Consider the following 17,896-nt stretch of genomic DNA (forward strand, 5'->3'; position numbering starts at 1 on the left):
GCGACAAACGGTTTTTGCTTCTGGCAAAGGACGACGAGTCACAGCGACTGGCGGGTTGTTTTTCGTTTGGGTCGCGCCTGCTACAGCTGCTCTGGTGGGTTATGCGTACGCTTTTCCTTTCCCGGTTTGTAGTACGCGCGCGCTCTACGTTTCGCTTGCACTGCTGACTGCGCTGGCTTGTTTTCTCACTGACTGAATCGACCTGTTTGTTGTTGGTTTGTTTATAATCGAAGTCGTTCCTTCTCGATGTTTTTGTTTCCGCACCGCTTGCACGCTCGCGCTTCGCCCTATCGCTCGCTCTCGCTCTCGCGCTTTTTTACCACACCAACACACACGCACACGCTCTGGAACACGCTGGGATACGCACACTCGCGAGCGTACGCACGCACACAACTTGCGTTGGTGTTTCGATTTTTTCACCTTTTTTTGTCAATCGCAGCAACAACGAACGATTGCAAACAATAGCACCAGGCAGATTAGTTCTTTTCTTCGTTTATTCTTTACAACAATCTGCTTTTTAAAATACCTTTTTTTCGAGCGTTTTTATTTTCAAAATATTTGATCTTGCTCGGTAGTTATTGAACGTTCAGTTTTCAGTTATTGCTTTTGAAAATGCGCACACCACTAGATAAAACAATTTGCGTAGCAGGGTAACAACTGTTTGTACTTTCTCCAGGGAAATGTGAGGGGTATGAAATCTATCAGCACTACCGAACTTATCACCAAACAGCGCTTGCTAAGTTCTTCCAACAGTGTTTGTTCAGCGTATCGCTTCTCTTTTTTACCAAACGTTCTAGAACGGTGTTGAGTCTGAAGGAAAAATGTTCCACAAAATCGTCGAATGCACACGGCTCGGATCGATCGAAAAACTAGACGGAGTGGTCTGCAACAAATGATTGTGCGGATATTCACACTGGTGCAACGCCGTACGCAGAAGTGCTGCAAAGATGATGAAAGTTCTCAAGATTTGGGGAGCTCCGGAAACACTTCAAACAAAACACTTTTTCCCCGTCTTCTCTGGGGGACAATGATCTGGGCAACAAATCGGAAGTTTTGGAAATTTTAAAACCCACAACAACCCGTTGTTTGGATGTTTCTGCTCTTGATGCTTGCGTAGTGCAGCAGCAGCAGTGTCTGGATCTTTTCTGTATTGCACAAACCAAAAAACCCCAAAGCTTCCCTGTTTTTATCGGGTTGGCTAATGTAAAAACGAGTCGTCGACGAGGGCGCGGATGCGAAGATTCCGTTCGAAACCAATTTTCCTTTCAGACTGGAGGAGGTTTTTCGTTGTCGAACAAAAACCTCCGAGGGACGACGCGCGCGCACGCTCGCGCACATAAACAAGAGAGCCTTTGTCGTATCGATCTCACCAACACCATCATTGTGAACAAATGCAAGAACTGCACAAGGGTGTGTGTGTTTGTACCAGATGAATTGTTTACTTCCCCTCTCTTCAATTTCAACCACATTCTGGGTATACCCTTTCCAGTTCCTTTGAAACAAACCGTGTTTTTGTGTACCACCTAGAGCAGTACAATATGATGAAATTGTACGATAATCGGTAGACCCTTAAAAACCTCCCAAAATATGCATCGAACACAGGATAATACGTCATGGGCTGTTCCAGAGCCGTTTTTGCGTCGTGACGAACTCCATCATGACGCTGTACGGATTTTTTTTTGGCAGCCAAACATAACAAAGAAACTCATAAACGGGTCATCTGGAAAAAATCGATAGAGAAAGATATGCCGTGTTTTTAACCAAGAGTTGGAGAAACAGAGCAAATTTGCTCTTGACGGGAGATTAATTGGGTGTTTGTATTTGATTGGTAGCAGTTATTTTGAGTCGAATAAATCTTGAAAATGTGCGACAACAACCTTCTCAATCGATAAAAATAGCTTAAATATCCTCATATCTGATGCGTCATGAGAATTTTGCCATATTATAGAAAGTACTATCAAAATGTCATATTTGTTTAGTGATATAGAATAATTTAAACATAATCTAGAAGGAATTTCTGAATAAAAGAAGAAGATGCGTGAATTTGAATTGGAAATTGCGAAACATTCGCAGCGCATGAGTAGCAATCCCAAGTCAATCGTACAGTCAACGCTTGTAAACGTATACCGACCAGAGAATCAAGCGACCAGAGGTGTCAAACTCGTTTCAGTTCAAAAAAGCCCTTATTGTGCACGTGTCGAAAGTTAAATACGCAACTCTCGGCGCATATTGCGAATATTATTTTTACCACAAAACAAATTATACAAAAACCTCCTCCAAATCATTGTTGGCCATTACTGTAGCAACCAACTGAATGCTGTTTTACACCACTGTTGAAAGATTTTATCGTTTCATAGGTGAAAACGGATGTGTGGTGGCGCGCGCGGAATGTGATTCATACCGCAGAGTGTATGTGACGACGAGAGAGAGAGAACCGAACAAACGTGTACCAGGCAAGAAAAAGCCGGCTGGGTGGAAAAAGGACTTCCTACAGCATTTGCAAGGAAAATCCCTTTGGCGAACATTTGAATGCGACGCAATGGTGACACAGTGCGTTCGCGATTTGCACACCACCAGCAGTAGGCTGTGCTGTTCCAGGTTTGTGTGAAAAGTGTGTTGCTTTGGCTATGTGAAACCAGCGCGAGGTGTGAGTTTTTCACCAAAAACCGTATACGGGGGCGGGTCGTTGGACAGCAAGTTGGCGTTGAATACAGGCGTTCGAAAGAAAAGTATCCATTCGATAGCGCGCACCACAGACGAAAAAACAAGGGGCAGGGATATTGTTTTCCATTTGTGCCCCCAGCCCAGCTCGTACAAATCGTTTTCACCGTACGTAGTTCTCCTTGGGCATAGTTTGGTTGAGATAAAAAGAACTGGTATGAAACCAGCTCAAAGTGTCGCCATTCACTCAACTGGACGTTAATACGTTTGTTCGATGGTAATTCGCTGTCGTGACTGTACCGTGACATAAAGATCCGAATCTTCCGAATGACGTGAAAAAAGGGCTACTTCTGCAAAAAGCTATCCTTGGTGCATTTCCGTCGATAAGAACCGCGGTATTCTTCTTCCCGTCACACGGTCCCGTATGTGTCAACCGTGCTGCTGCTGAAGCGAGCGAGCAAGAGAGCAGTTGAGGGTGTGCGCGAGTGTGCGTGCGTTTTTGTGGGGGGTTTTTGTGTGCGGCGTTCGTACGAACAAACACAGCAAAAGCAGCAGCTGCAGTGGTGTAGTGTTTTCGCCAGCTACATCTGAAACCACGGCACCCCAGAGCATCAACGTTCAAAACATCAACAATGACAACGGCAAGTGATGAACCAGATCCAAAGATGTCACGGCTGCTGAAGCTTGCTCAGAAGTTCAACTGCTTCTACCTGAACGGTAAGCGGCCTTGTGTTGTTGAGAATGGTTGGCAAATTTGTTTATTGCAGGTCCCGTGACGTCGATGAGTTTAGTGCATGTGGTTTCATGCGGGAAAAGTGTTTATTCTCCACAGCCAAAGTCGCCAAAGTGTGCTTCTGTCGGCGCCGTAATAATCCGCAAAGTAGGCGACGAAACGATTGCATAAAACTAACACACCGTAACGGAAATAGGAGATTGTGGCCGTGGATATTGTGATCGAAGTGAGCCTGAGTGAGGTTTATGTTGTATAAGCATCGTGGGGATCATGCCGTATTCCATTTGGCCATACATCATAGTACACGGAATGGGTGGAAAGTGAACAAATGTAACATGGCCCAACCGATCAATATAATGGGCAGGAGCGATAAGCAACACAAAAGGCGTGTTAAAACCCTCACACGGCAGAGACACAGACACAAAATTGCAACTGAAGAGGGCTAGGTCGCTTGGTCCTGCATCATCCAAACACATCTCTCTCGACCCGTGAATTGATGAAGAAATTTTAAAATAAACTTTTTGCTCAAACAAATTTGCACGGTCGGTCGCGCATTCAGGGAGTGAAAACAAGCTCATTAAAACCCGTCACCGCGTCACCTGCCACGACATTTTCATCCCGAAAACGTTGTTTGTGCATTCGTCCGTAGTACAATCCGCGCTTTACACGCGTGTGCCGTGTTTTGTCGTGTAACCTGGTGGGTTACACAGAATGGCGCCGAACACATCCGTAGTCAGTAGTTTAGACATCGTCGTTCATCAGTCTTTGCCTCACCACGAGGTAGCTCCCGTACCGATCCCATGTTGAAGGTTCGCGTTTATCAGCTGTTTGACCAAAACCGATAAACAACTGTTTACATTTCAGCTTGGCGGCTCAAGGCATGGTTCCAACGTGGCGTTAAGAACACGCAACACAGCTTGCTAATCACTTCGCCATCTGTTACATACTATTCTAATAATCTGCTGACGTCTCGCATCTCTCTGTTTCCTTCTCTCCATTGCTACTCCATTGTAGGTTTCATGAAAGGAGACTGTCGCCCGTTCGTTGTTGACGGCCACCAAGTGGGACTGGTCAGCCAGAATGTGATCGAGCAGCTGCTCAAATATCCTGAAGTATTTCACATCCGAGCTCCGGAGCATGGCAAGCAGGTACTAGGCTAGTGGGCATCGGTTTTAACAAATTGTCCAACTTCCTAAATTTATTAATCTGAAACTAACGAACAATTGCACCCTCAAGGGTACTGCCAATAAGGTGATAAGTTTAATCGCCAAAGTTTGCTGAGCTCAGCATGATAAAGATGATTGTTGACCGATAAACTTTAGGACGATTGTAACAATGAGGAAGTTTGCCGCTCTCATTCAGAAATGTGTAGGCTACATGAACCTGCCTCTAAAATCCTTCTTTCTTTTGCAGAAAATTGTCGAACTGAATCCTGCCTTTCGGGATTACAACACACGCTCGCAGCAGGTCGACCGGATACTGCGCGAATTCCGCAAACAGGGCATGTTTGTTGCATTGAAAGGTTGGCGTGATGAATGTTACGACGTTAAGTCATCCACCGGCTCACTCCTCAAGATGGACCGCTCGGCTACGTGCCTGTTCGGTGTGCGTAACTACGGTGTCGAGATAAACGGGTACGTCCGTCACCCGACCAAGGGTCTCTGCATTTGGCTGCAGCAACGATCCGACACGAAACAGACGTGGCCCGGCAAGTGGGACAATATGGTGAGCGGAGGGCTGGCGGTCGGTTACGGTGTGCTCGAAACGGCCATCAAGGAAGCGGCCGAGGAAGCATCGATACCTGGCCACCTGATCAAAAATCTTGTGTCGGCCGGATGCGTATCGTTCTTTTTCGAAAGCGAACGTGGTCTCTTTCCCAACACGGAGTTCGTGTACGATCTCGAACTGCCCGAAGACTTTGTGCCTGATAATTCCGACGGCGAGGTGCAGAACTTTCAGCTTCTACCGGCCCTCGAATGTCTCGAGCGGGTGTTTATGCCTGACTTCAAAACCACAAGCTGTCCGGTGGTAATCGATTTTCTCATTCGCCATGGTATTATAACGCCGGAAAATGGTACGTCAATTGTCCACGACTACTACACACCGAGACTGACTGAGTGTTTCCTACCATTTCCAGAATCAAACTTCACGCAGGTCATCGAGTTGCTGCACGTACCGCTGCAGAGCTTGTACACCTACCGTACGACGCCAAACGACGGAGCGGCCAATGCCTGTGCAACTACAGCGGCAACAACAAACCAACGAGATCTCATTAGCAGCAATAATAAAAACAGTATCGAGAACGGTAAGCTCTAATCAATTTAACGACATGCGGAACCGTAACTACTACTAGCAAAACCGTGAGACAAAAAAAAAATACTAACGCGTAATCCGTAATGCATCAACGAGAATGAAGACATGCGCTTCAAGCGCAATACGTGTTTTTAACACCAGAACTAGAACGCAAGAGTTGCATATATTTGGACAAGTAAAAGAATATAACAAAATGATGAAGAAAATATGTTTTGCCACATAACGAAATGCTAAGAGAAACGATAACATAGGGGGGGTTAGCAATCGCGTTTAGGGTCGCTCACTTGCGTTTTATGTGTTACAAGCTGTAAGTAAGACAACACAGTCTAAGATAGGCTTAACTGCGTGCGCGTTATAGCGTTGTTCTTAAAACAACATTAATAATCGTATAGAAATGAAGCAAAAAGGCTGATGATGGCAAGGACTGGAAAGGAGTTTTAACAATTAATCATCTAGAACAAGCGGATAATGCTATCACTTGGGAGTGCGCACCTTTACATGTTTACAATTTTGTTTTTAAAAAATCTGTTTTCACTGTAATGATTAAGTCCAAAGTATCTGTTTTGTTTTTATTATTGCAGCATACAATGCTTCTTATCAATGAATAGTAACTAAAACAATCGTAATAAACACACATTCATAGGTTAATTGCTAGAGCGCGGCAGCCACTTAGAAGGAAAAAAATATACCAAAATTCGGCATGTTCCCACACAAAGGCACATTCTAAAATTGAAGGTTAATTAACAACAAAAATCAACATTTCTGTTTTCAAAATTAAGCATCGAACATCGAAAGGAAAGTGATATCCTTTCGTCCAATCTAGCATAAAGACAATGTGTGTCTATTTGCTAATGAAATTAAGCATTTGTCACACAGAAAAAGGGAAACTCAATCAAGCCAGCAGAATTATATAGTAAAACTAATCGACGCAACAGGATTAATGAAGTACAGCAAACTTTTAATCATCACGTCTGCCAAAAGCCTCAACAGGAAGCAATCACAACTAGCTGGATTAATCTATTAACAACAGAACACAATCGTAAGAACGTCTCTTTACCAAACTCTTCGGTATTAAATCCCAAACCCCTGACCAAAAACCACCGCACCCAACAACAGAAAAATCTGCATTAAAGCACATTGTTTTTGATTGTACGTTTAGCATATTTATCTGTTTTGTTTCGTTTTGAGAGAGTGTGTGCAGCATTAGCACTGTGCGCAAATGTATTATCGTTAACGAACATTTCTAATTGTTTATGACAACGATTCGAACGCATATCTGTGACGTATATATAGTTTTAGCTTAAACTACGTAACGTTTACACGAATTGCTTAGCAGGGATCGCCATAGAACAGGGAGTAGGTAACAACCGAAGTGGAACGAACGATAAGATTCGGATGAACAAGTTAAGTAGATAGGTAAAATGGAACTCTCTTCCGTGTATTACGAATCCATTTCAGGCTGCGCGTAACCTCCGCGTGTATTTGGTTAGCTTCCGACTTGATTTCTTAACTGTGCCATCAATTCACCTGCGTGTGAAAGAATGTTCTACAACGACAAAAAGACTATTTATCGCTTCAACGCATATATACCACAAAACATGACGAACTGCACATCACAATTCACTCCCTAATGCTGGCAAACGGGTCACCGGGCTCTGGTTGGCCGCGTTTGTTGTTTTGCGTGTCCTTTCTAAGCGTAGATAAGCATCTTATTTATTAGTTTACAGCGATATATCGTACCGTTCTTAACTTGTTCAAACTCGTCTGATGAAACATTTTGAAACATTCGTCCTTTTTATTCGTGTAAGCGTAAGGACTGTTTGCTGTTTTTGCTACTTTATTCTATTATTTTTCCGTTGTACTATTAATTAATGTTATAACTTAGTCTCTTTCGATAAAAAAAACCCCCCATCATACCAGGAGGGTCGAATTACACGGTAACATCGCACTAATTATGGGACGAGGGAATTGTGTGAGTGGTTGGAATAAGCGGAGTAAATATTTATTGTATTCCCCTAGAATCTGTTCTTTCTTGTATACCTATAAAACGATAATGAAATCAAACAAAAAACGACAGTACGTGTTATGAGTTTATCAATTTTCTATTCCTAGAACGAATTATTCTCACTATCAGTTATCTTGCCGCGATATAAATTTGGTTTATTTAACGATGCAGTTGTATTTACTGCTTCCACCAGCTTCGTTAAGTTAAGTTGATCACATTGTCACCATATACTGCTTTGGTGTTGCTTAATGTTGAATTGCCTACAGTTCATCGTTTCGCGCAGTATCGGAAGATTTTTCCCCGTTGGATATCTCAACGGATTCGTCCGAGGCAGAAGAAGTACCACTGGTCGATTCGTACTGCCCTAATTCATCCAAAGTATGTGATGCGGCTATAGGTTAGTTAAAAAAATACACGATTGAAAAACGAACCAGAAACGATAACCGCGATTATCCGTAGAAACTTTGTAAAGTATTCCATTTGTCAAGTTTATTTTATTTTAAATACCACACCCCTACATGTTGCATTTAATTCAGACTCTTAATTGTTGTTGTTCATGCTGCCGGATTCTCTGATAAGCCTAGCATAAGTGTATTATTCTGCATATGGAAGATTAATGTCCGCCTGTGCTTGAGGAAAAAAGCTGGACACTTATGCCCAGCTCTAAGTTGCCCTAGGACAACTCCAAAAATAATTACCATCCATACACGTGTCGTCAGTAGTTTTGCGCACAACGCTTTATAATTATGGGTGCAGATAAAATTGAGCCGAGTGACGATTTTACGTCCCTCGCAGCACAACCCGTTCAATGTGATTCTCCCCACGGACCCAAGGAGTTATGGCAGAAGTTCTATTTTTAATGCTGCTGAAGAATCTCGTCTAAAATGCGTGGCGACGGTGCCGCCGGTTGTTGTGGGGCAGTGTTGAGCCAGTACTCCGAAACGGAAATGTAGACGGCAACGGCTAATCCAACCAGCGCCGCTAGCCAGGTCGAGTTCTGTAGCACGATGCAAGTGGCAATACACAGACCGAGGTAGGTTAGGTAACGCGTAAAGGTGGCGTACTGGTTACGCTTCTCGTTGGACGTATCTGTGTGCGGACGAACGAAATTGTTAGTCACGCCCGAGTGTAAAAGGCTATTACTCAAGCAAATCAATCAACATTCCGGCAACATTTCACGCACAAACTAAAGCCAACTTTGATGCAACACAACAACAACAAAACATTGCTTAAAAGGTGCCAAAAACAATCAAAATAAAGCGTCTAGCAACAGCTACATCATTGTGCATGCAAAAGAAAAAAATGACATATTTTAAGGCTTACCTGTGCACATTCCATCTCTTAGCTCGTATCCAGCAGCACATTTTTCGCACAAATCCGGACCATCCCCGTTGCAGCCATCGCACGATTTATCACACTCTGGTAAAACAAATTAATCATTAGACAATCTATCTAGCATCATCCCAACCGGTAGGCGCTACTCACCCAAACAGCTGTACGATCCTTCGTTGTTCACGCAAAACTGTTGCCTTGAGCATGGTGCCTCTTTTATGCATTCGTCCACATCCACACAGCCTCCCCGGGCACTGTCCATCACCCATCCGTTACGACAAACTCGGCATGCATTCGGTCCCGCACCGGTACAACCACCGGCAGCACACGCACCATGGCATCGACTGCACAGCAGTTTCGTGTCATCCCGGAACGCCTGATAGTACTCCTCCGTACAACTATCACAGTTATCGCCAGTGTATCCTTCGTCACAGGCACATTTTCCGTTGCCCTTGCGTGTACCATTTCCTTTACATTTTCCATTGCCAAAGCATGTCGGGCATGGGTCACAGTTCGGTCCGTAGAACCCATCCGGACAGCAGACGATCGCTTGTTCCACGCATAACCATCGGTGCAGATCCGGATCCGTGGATTGATAGTTTTTCCACCATTCTTCTATCTGGGATTCATATTCTTCCGCCAACTGATGACACTGATCCTCACCACGGACCACATCCGTGCAAAGACGCTCCTGTATTTCGACTAACCGCAGCTCGCTAGTTTTGTAGCTGCCCAACCGTTCCTCCTCCCAAGCTGCGTCACCACCATCATGCTTGGCACGTTCCGTACGCTTGATGCCATCGCGAAACGAATTCACGAACACTGTGCACGCCTTGCAGGGCGGTAGCTTTTCAGTCTTTAATTTGTCCTTCTTGGTGCCTCCTCCAGTGGAAAATGATGGTGGTTTTGGTGCATCTCCGAGTGATAAGAATGGCAACAGGGCCACGACTAGAAAACAAGCTATAATTCCACCCGTTTGCCTCATCACTGCGACACGTGTGTATCCTTTCGTAAATTCGGTACGTGAGGTAGCCTACTTCCAGCCAGGTCTCAGGCCAGATAGTGATAACACAACACTGCCAACCTAGCACACCCTGCCCTGGGTAATTTTGATGTGAAGCTGAGATCTGTATTAAGGAAAAATCGATAACCATTATCGTATTGTGTACTTCGCCGGGTGATATATGAAAAATTACTCTATAAGCCGGAAAAAATAGTGTATCGGGAAAACCCTTATATCAGTTTAAGTTCGTGAAGTTTAAGTTAAAGAATCTCTATATTATCAATCGTTTCACACGAAATAATAGAAGGCGCAGATCTGCACTTACCAGCAGCTTCGTGGACACTCGGAAAAATACAAATCCTTTTGGTCTGTTGGCCGGGGTTGGAGGAGCAGCGTTGCCGGGGTTTTGTTTTGTTAAACTGACGTGTACCAAACTTCGAACATTGCTCCAAAGGTTCTTCTACACCGGTGGCAACCGTTAAGCAATTGTTATTTATATTTCACTACTTTATTCTCAATTGTAGATAGCTACGTGGTATGTTTGCGATAATTTTATTCGTTATTAGTATTTTTATGTAAGAAAGAGGTTAAATGCAAGCTGCATTCCAGGAAATCGAAACGAAATAGAAGTCTAACATTTTTTTAAAACAAATGTCATCGAACATTTGTATTTGTAGACCACTGCCTAATCGGCACTACGGCAAATTTTGCTGCGGCCAAAAGAACCAGAATCAATAGGGCATACGAAAAATGATTGAGTAATAAAAAATATTTATTAACGAGTTGCAGTCGCAATCACTTTTCACTTTTTGTATGGAAAAACTCGCACATACAAATTGCATTTCGATTGACCTATTTACGTACTTGGAGTCCGTGCTGTAGCAATAAACCAACGCTAATAAACTCTCGGGAATGACGCGCCCACTGTGCGCGCCTCGCGAAGGTTAACCAAAACGAAGCTTCTAGATTTTTTCGTTCCCTCTCTTTCTCGCCTACCATCGCTAGTTCTTCGCCAGTGCGCGTGCATTTTACATCTTTTGCTCCTTGCCAACTTCGGCAACAATAATAGGTATTAACCTAAAAAATTAGCCCGAGGAACTTTTGCGTCCACTCATTACGCGTTCGGCAGGGTCTGTAAAGCGAGTCATAGTTATCGCCTAAAAAATTGTGATAAACCATTTACAGCAAGCAAAAAGTGTGTACAGTTGGCAGCAGGTACACCAGTGTTGCTGCGTTGAGCGCGTGAAAATCTTCACACAGTAGGCGACGCCACCGATTCGCTGCCTCTGCCAAGCTTCCAGACGAACCGGCACTCGTCGGCATACGTTCATTTGAGTTGAAACGAACATCTTCTGCAAGGAGGCGGTTAGTTATCGGTGAGTAGATACGCTCGTAGATTCGCAAATTCGCGGCTAAAAGAATTAATTTCAACCATACATTTCTGTGTGTGATTGCAGATTTCTTTGGTGAAACGAGGCTTTAAGCGAAAGCAAACATGGATGAATATAAACAAGATCCGATGGTCCATTTGGAGCTGACTGGGAATGCAGGCCTGGTTCTTCGGCGACCGTTCGATCCTACTGCACACGATCTTGATGCATCATTCCGCCTAACCCGCTTTGCCGATCTGAAGGGCCGCTGTTGCAAAGTGCCGAAGGAGGTGCTGGAAAAGTTGGTATCGTCGTTGCAACAGGACTACATGCAGGATCCGGAACAGCCCTTCATGCCGATGACTTCGCCTCGCATTGGCATTGGGCTGGACTGTTCGGTCATTCCATTGCGGCACGGTGGGCTCTGTATGGTGCAGACAACGGATTTCTTTTATCCGATCGTAGATGATCCGTACATGATGGGCAAGATCGCGTGCGCCAACGTGCTAAGCGATCTGTACGCCATGGGAGTCACGGAGTGTGACAACATGCTGATGCTGTTGGCCGTTAGCACGAAAATGATCGAGAAAGAGCGAGACGTTGTCATTCCGTTGATAATGCGTGGTTTTAAGGTACGTTGTATGGAGAGGAGTCTTTTGTTCGCCGGCTTTTTTATTTACATTTGTTTCTTTCACCGTTACAGGATTCTGCCTTGGAAGCGGGAACGAGTGTGACTGGCGGTCATAGTGTGGTCAATCCGTGGTGCACCATTGGTGGAGTAGCCACCACGATTTGTCAGCAGAACGAATTCATCGTGCCAGATAATGCCGTAGTGGGTGACGTGCTGGTTCTGACCAAAGCTCTCGGAACGCAGGTCGCAGTAAATGCGCACCAATGGTTGGATCAATCCGAACGGTGGAACCGCATTAAGCTCGTGGTATCGGAGGAAGATGTACGGAAGGCGTATCACCGCGCCATGGACTCGATGTCCCGACTCAACCGTGTCGCTGCACGGCTCATGCACAAATACAATGCGCACGGTGCCACCGATGTGACCGGGTTTGGACTGCTCGGTCATGCCCAGACGTTGGCATCCCATCAAAAGAATGAGGTATCGTTCGTGATTCATAATCTGCCAGTGATTGCGAAGATGGCGGCCGTTGCCAAGGCGTGTGGAAATATGTTCCAACTGCTGCAAGGCCACTCGGCAGAAACATCCGGTGGACTGTTGATCTGTTTGCCGCGTGAACAAGCCGCAGCCTATTGCAAGGACATAGAAAAGCAGGAAGGATGTCAAGCCTGGATCATCGGTATCGTCGAGAAGGGTAGCCGCACGGCACGAATCATCGACAAGCCGCGAGTAATCGAAGTACCGGCGAAGGATTAAGGCTTTTGATTTTTTTTCTCCCTATTTGTGTTTAGTCTATTACCTTCATTCATTTGCTTGTTAACTCCTCACTCTCCTTTCTAACACATATGTGCAACGGATTTCTTCGATCATACTTATTAAATACACGTTCAAATGGAATGCTCGTTGCCAGAGCAACCATCCGCGGTAATGACCAGAAGTGAAGGTTGCTTTTCGAGAGTTTTTTTTAAAACGATACATTCACTAAATTCGAAACTGATATGATGAGATGTAGCGGGCACCAAGAGAAACATATGACAATGCAAATGCAAATGAGATCTGTACATCGCGTGTATATGTTTGTTTTATTTTCCGTAAAACGATGCGAACAATTTTGTAAGATGAAATGATTATGAATGAATTACTTTGAGGAAAAGAAAAGAAGACTACATTTATGATTAGCATTGCTCCCCATTAGATTTAATCCAATGAAAGCCACCCCTAAATAAAAGGAATAATAGAATAAATATGTCTCGTTCTCTGTTGTATTCTACTTGTGCGGTTCCCGAAACATTTACGGATCGCATCGATAGACCTATTGACTTACCTATTCTGGTAGGATGTTCACCGACTACCGATGTAGAAAGAGAGTAACATAATTTTAAAAGAAGTTCAAACACAAATACATTAAGCTGTGGTAAAAGAGTGGATCGATTTTCGAATGTACTTTATCTAATAAACAAAACATCTCATGTTCAGGATTTTGTTTACTTTTATAGTACTATTTCTTTTCTGCTTGCATTCGTGAAGAGATAACGGTTTTCCGAAAGCACCATTTGCACGTATATCGTCACATCACAGGAAAATTCTTTCTAGATGTTGCTCGAAAAAAGACAATCTTCCCGGTACAGCCGTTAAAATGGGAATCCGGCCAATGATAAACAAACCGTGCTTAGCAGCACGTTTAATCCTTGCTCTCCAGAGCGGAAGCACCGGAAATAATTTCAATCAGCTCGCGCGTAATCACCGCCTGTCTGGTACGGTTGAAGGTCAGCGTCAGCTTGTCAATCATTTCGCCGGCGTTCTTCGAGGCATTGTCCATAGCCGTCATACGCGACGACTGTTCCGAGCAGGCGCCTTCCTTCATCGTGTAGAACAGCAGCGAAGCCAACGAGAACTCCAGATAGCTCTGGATCACTTCCGAATCTAACGAATCGTACACCGGCAGCTTTTCGGCCGATTCTACCGACTTCAGCGAGAAAATCGAAATGTCCGCCACCTGGTACGATACGACCGACTTGAACTTGTTGTAAATAATCTTGCCATCGGTGTACTCATAGCCGAGGTTCAGGATGGCATTGCACAGCTTCGCCGCATCCAGGAAGGTCGGTGGCAGACGACCAATTTCGTTGGCCACCATCTCGATGTTCTTGCCGTATAGACGCGACAGGATGGCACGCGACTTGTCACCTACGCAGATCACCTTGATGTTCGCATCCTTGGCTAGCTCACCACGAATGTAACGGGCGACGCCGGTATGCACCGCACCGCACAGACCACGATCCGACGTGATGGCAATGTACAGCTTCTTGGCATCTTCCTCCTTCGGGGCAACTTCGGCCTTCTCGTAGAACTGCTGGGCACCCACACCGTACGGTCTTGCTTGCTTCAGATCACGCTCAGCGCGGGAATACCTACAGCAACAGGAAAAAAAACAAACAAACACACACATGACAACACGGCTGACCACTGGGAGGACCAGTTACACGCGGAGCTTCATACGCACTTGGCGGCAGACACCATCTTCATGGATTGGGTGATCTTTTGGATGTTCTTAACCGACTTCAACCGGATCGAAATGGCCTTTAGTGTGGCCATGCCACGGTTCTGCTGGCCAAGGCATAGCTCAGCTGGCACCTGCGACAGCACGGGCACAACGGACTTGAACATGGTTCCTGAAATGAAAACGTTCCGTATGAATCTCTTTACTGCCAAGGCTTCGATTACACAACCGTCCAGTTCTATTACGGCCAAGCCATCACTGTTTTAGTATGCGATTGGTGGTATTCCTGCACGCCGCTAAGCAGTGTTCTCAACACCATGTCCGTTCGATAGTGTAGTGTTATGTAAGATTTTTATCTTGCAAAAACACACTACTGCGAATCTAGCTGTGTCGAATGGCGTTGCCGGTGGTTTTGCCTACCTGTACTTTAGGCGATTTCAACAGGAAGAGCGGCGGATAAAGTTATCCTTTTTCGATTCGTTCGGTGCGAAAACGGATCAGAATTTTCTCATCCGATCTACGGGTGTCAAAAGATGTCGTACAATCCGCGATTGTCAGCAGTGCTGCCAGACGTGTGAGAAACAAAAGTGCATTGGGGTGTATGTTTGACGTTTATGCTACCTTGCGCAATACTTGCTGCTTTCCAGTTACTAATTCTAATTAGATTTTTGTAAATTTTTCCTACACCCAAACAGTATCAGCATAGTTTGCAAGATGTGAAAATTTTATGAAAAGAATTTGTAATGCTCGCTGTTGTTGTAAAGAACAGCGGAAAAACATCGCCAATGGTATGGTTGCCAGCAAAACAAACCAAACGTCAAACCAGCAGTCATCTATTCTGTAAACATTCCATGGGGAGCCGTAGCCGGGAAACACGTTTTCTAGACTTTTTATTTTAAAGATATTTTTATTGTGAATTACGGCTATTTTCACAGGTAACGTCTACTAAATCCTTTACACCGTTTGAGGACCGTGTAGGCCGTATCAAATAATTTTGGTGTGCTTGCGTAATATTTCGTGTGTTATGCTGACGCTGCTAATAATCCACACTGATACGTTGCAGCCAAACAATGGACGAATTGAAAACAATGATACGAGCATTAGCCATATCCAATGCCGCAAGCGGTATTACTGTAACACAGTTGAACAAGGACTTTAAAAACCTGGAGGGGTATGCAATTCCGTACAGCAAGTTTGGATTCCAATCGCTCGATGGAATGCTGAGAACCATGACTGACGCTATCCGGGTGCGTAAACAACCCCACATAACGAACTCTCCAGTTCAAACGGGAGTAATCAGACCGTATTATCGTTTTCTTATAGGTCAACGGATATGGCCCAATGGCTGAAATTCAACCACTTAACAATGAAAAATCCCAACATGTTCGGGAAATGGTTAAAATGAGTAAACCAATTAAGAAAAAGCCTTCAGCTCGTTATCGCTCCCCTCAAACTAATTTCCGGAACAACTTTTATTATGATCACTATTCGTCCCATCTTGATGATTACGACGAAAACGGATACAATGACAAGCAAGCTAATACGAGCGCTAGGTATACCAATGCAATACCAAATAACAATGTGCAAAAGCAACAACAACTCAATGTTCAATGGTACGATAATCTACGTAAAGATGAGCTACCAAAAACCCCCATTCAGGCAGAAAAAAGCGTTACCTCCCCTGGGGTTAAACCTCCAGACACAAATAATCAACGAGAGAAGACGCCTGACAAAATAATAAATCCCCTGGCCGTGGATGCGCACAAGCGGACTAATCGCGCGATCGACGCGGTAAGCGATAAAACACTGATAGAGAAAATGAATGGAAGTGTGTGTAAACCGACGAATATTACCATGCCTGAAGGCGTAATGACTACAAAGGAAAAGATTGTTGAAAACGCACTTGCCGTATACGTGAAACCAAATGCAACCGTCCGGGTGGTGATCACTGCGATCCTCAATCCCAGGCACATATTTGTACATTTCAAGGAACACACCGACACGCTACTTAACCTAGTGCCACACATTGATAAGATCTACAATGCAAAGCTGACAGCATACGAGTGGCTTATACCGGAAAAGATGATTGAGGTGGGCTTATACTGTGCCGCCCAATACCACGGCCAATGGTATCGTGCGCAGGTGATGGGTCCTGTTAACTTTCAACGTGCTCTGCTGCTATACATCGATTACGGCTACCTGAGATATGTACCATTAAAGGAAATGAGATTTTTGGCAAGAGAATTAGCTTTCATACCGCCCCAAACCATACGCGTAGCGCTGAAATATTTAAAACCATCGAACGGAACTTGGAGCAGCGAATGCTGTACACACCTGGCCAATTTGGTGCATCGCAAAGTGTTTCAAATGCATGTTATCGATGTTCATGTAAAGGTAGATAGAATGGGGGTCTCTAAAAGGCATTCACGTTACTAAAAGCGTCGTGTTTGTTCCTTTCAGGAAAATCTGCTGGACGTTATTCTTACCAATTCCGCACACGGTTCCATAGACTCGTTTGTGCATACAAGGGACGACAGTAATCTGAACAGACAGCTGGCAATGCGAAGTGATATTGTATGGTCAGCAGATTAATGCAACGCTACGGACAATCGCAAGTACAAGATCCAGTAGGAAGCTATTACTCGTGCCTGAATAAACATCTTAACATAGCCAACATTTATATGGATTAGTTCAAAACCTTAATTTGACAACTATCAGCAGAGTTTATCTACATTAAAAAATGTACATAAAATAAAACAATTGTTTTATATGATTTCATTTTGCTTATGCACACTGTAGTCAAATGTTGTATGTTAAAAATAAAATAAAATGTTGCTAAATACGAATTAAATAAAAGACAGTGGCATTACAGTGTACGCTGGTGAGCTAGCGATGAACTAACCGTGTTTGCACCAAATTTTACCATTTCCGTAAATCCGGGGGCGCATGTTACGTGGAGTCGTGTCTGCTACGTGGACTCTACAAACTTCAACGATCGAGAAGATTACATACGTGCGGATCATTTTTTTCTGTGGCCGTAATTGTTGGACGTTATGGGCAGACGACGGCAAAGCTTAACCAATCAGCAGCGAATGCAACGGACTATTTTTTCCAAGAAGGGAAATAAACTACGGGCTAGCTGAGCTTTTTACATATAAACGGATTAGATATCCTGACAGCGACGACAGGTCGGAAGATGTCCGGATATGATGGTTGAGGCACTCGTTAAGCAAGTAGGAGTGGTATGGACTACTAGCAGAAGGTGGTGTTCGTCAGCTACCCGTTCACTACGAGGAGTTGAGGAGCATATCGAGCTCGTTGACTGGATTAAATGGAGCTTCGGATAGC

At 44.3% G+C, this 17,896-nt stretch overlaps 5 protein-coding genes across 5 annotated transcripts; 3 read left to right on the plus strand and 2 right to left on the minus strand.

The window, feature by feature from the left end:
- Positions 1 to 3,293: 3,293 nt before the first annotated feature.
- LOC128711506 (uncharacterized) lies at positions 3,294 to 5,710 on the plus strand. The gene is made up of 4 exons (XM_053806385.1): positions 3,294 to 3,378; positions 4,409 to 4,542; positions 4,808 to 5,468; positions 5,532 to 5,710. Exons 1-4 carry the CDS (start codon positions 3,294 to 3,296, stop codon positions 5,708 to 5,710), a joined length of 1,059 nt encoding a protein of 352 aa, XP_053662360.1.
- Positions 5,711 to 8,568: 2,858 nt separating this feature from the next.
- Positions 8,569 to 10,029, minus strand: LOC128713419 (cysteine-rich with EGF-like domain protein 2). Its single transcript, XM_053808279.1, has 3 exons — positions 9,198 to 10,029; positions 9,036 to 9,131; positions 8,569 to 8,801 (listed from the first exon to the last, which is right to left on the minus strand). The coding sequence occupies exons 1-3, from the start codon at positions 10,027 to 10,029 to the stop codon at positions 8,569 to 8,571; spliced, it is 1,161 nt and encodes a 386-aa protein (XP_053664254.1).
- Positions 10,030 to 11,542: 1,513 nt separating this feature from the next.
- Positions 11,543 to 12,804, plus strand: LOC128711604 (inactive selenide, water dikinase-like protein). Its single transcript, XM_053806484.1, has 2 exons — positions 11,543 to 12,049; positions 12,121 to 12,804. Exons 1-2 carry the CDS (start codon positions 11,543 to 11,545, stop codon positions 12,802 to 12,804), a joined length of 1,191 nt encoding a protein of 396 aa, XP_053662459.1.
- A 925-nt stretch (positions 12,805 to 13,729) lies between these two features.
- On the minus strand, positions 13,730 to 14,717 carry LOC128715502 (ATP synthase subunit gamma, mitochondrial). Its single transcript, XM_053810408.1, has 2 exons — positions 14,552 to 14,717; positions 13,730 to 14,459 (listed from the first exon to the last, which is right to left on the minus strand). The coding sequence occupies exons 1-2, from the start codon at positions 14,713 to 14,715 to the stop codon at positions 13,730 to 13,732; spliced, it is 894 nt and encodes a 297-aa protein (XP_053666383.1). The 5' UTR covers positions 14,716 to 14,717.
- Positions 14,718 to 15,618: 901 nt separating this feature from the next.
- LOC128715195 (uncharacterized) lies at positions 15,619 to 17,140 on the plus strand. The gene is made up of 3 exons (XM_053810078.1): positions 15,619 to 15,795; positions 15,872 to 16,942; positions 17,009 to 17,140. The coding sequence occupies exons 1-3, from the start codon at positions 15,619 to 15,621 to the stop codon at positions 17,138 to 17,140; spliced, it is 1,380 nt and encodes a 459-aa protein (XP_053666053.1).
- Positions 17,141 to 17,896: the final 756 nt, after the last annotated feature.

This window comes from Anopheles marshallii, chromosome 3 (genome assembly GCF_943734725.1).
Source record: "Anopheles marshallii chromosome 3, idAnoMarsDA_429_01, whole genome shotgun sequence".
Classification (NCBI taxonomy): Eukaryota; Metazoa; Arthropoda; class Insecta; order Diptera; family Culicidae; genus Anopheles; species Anopheles marshallii.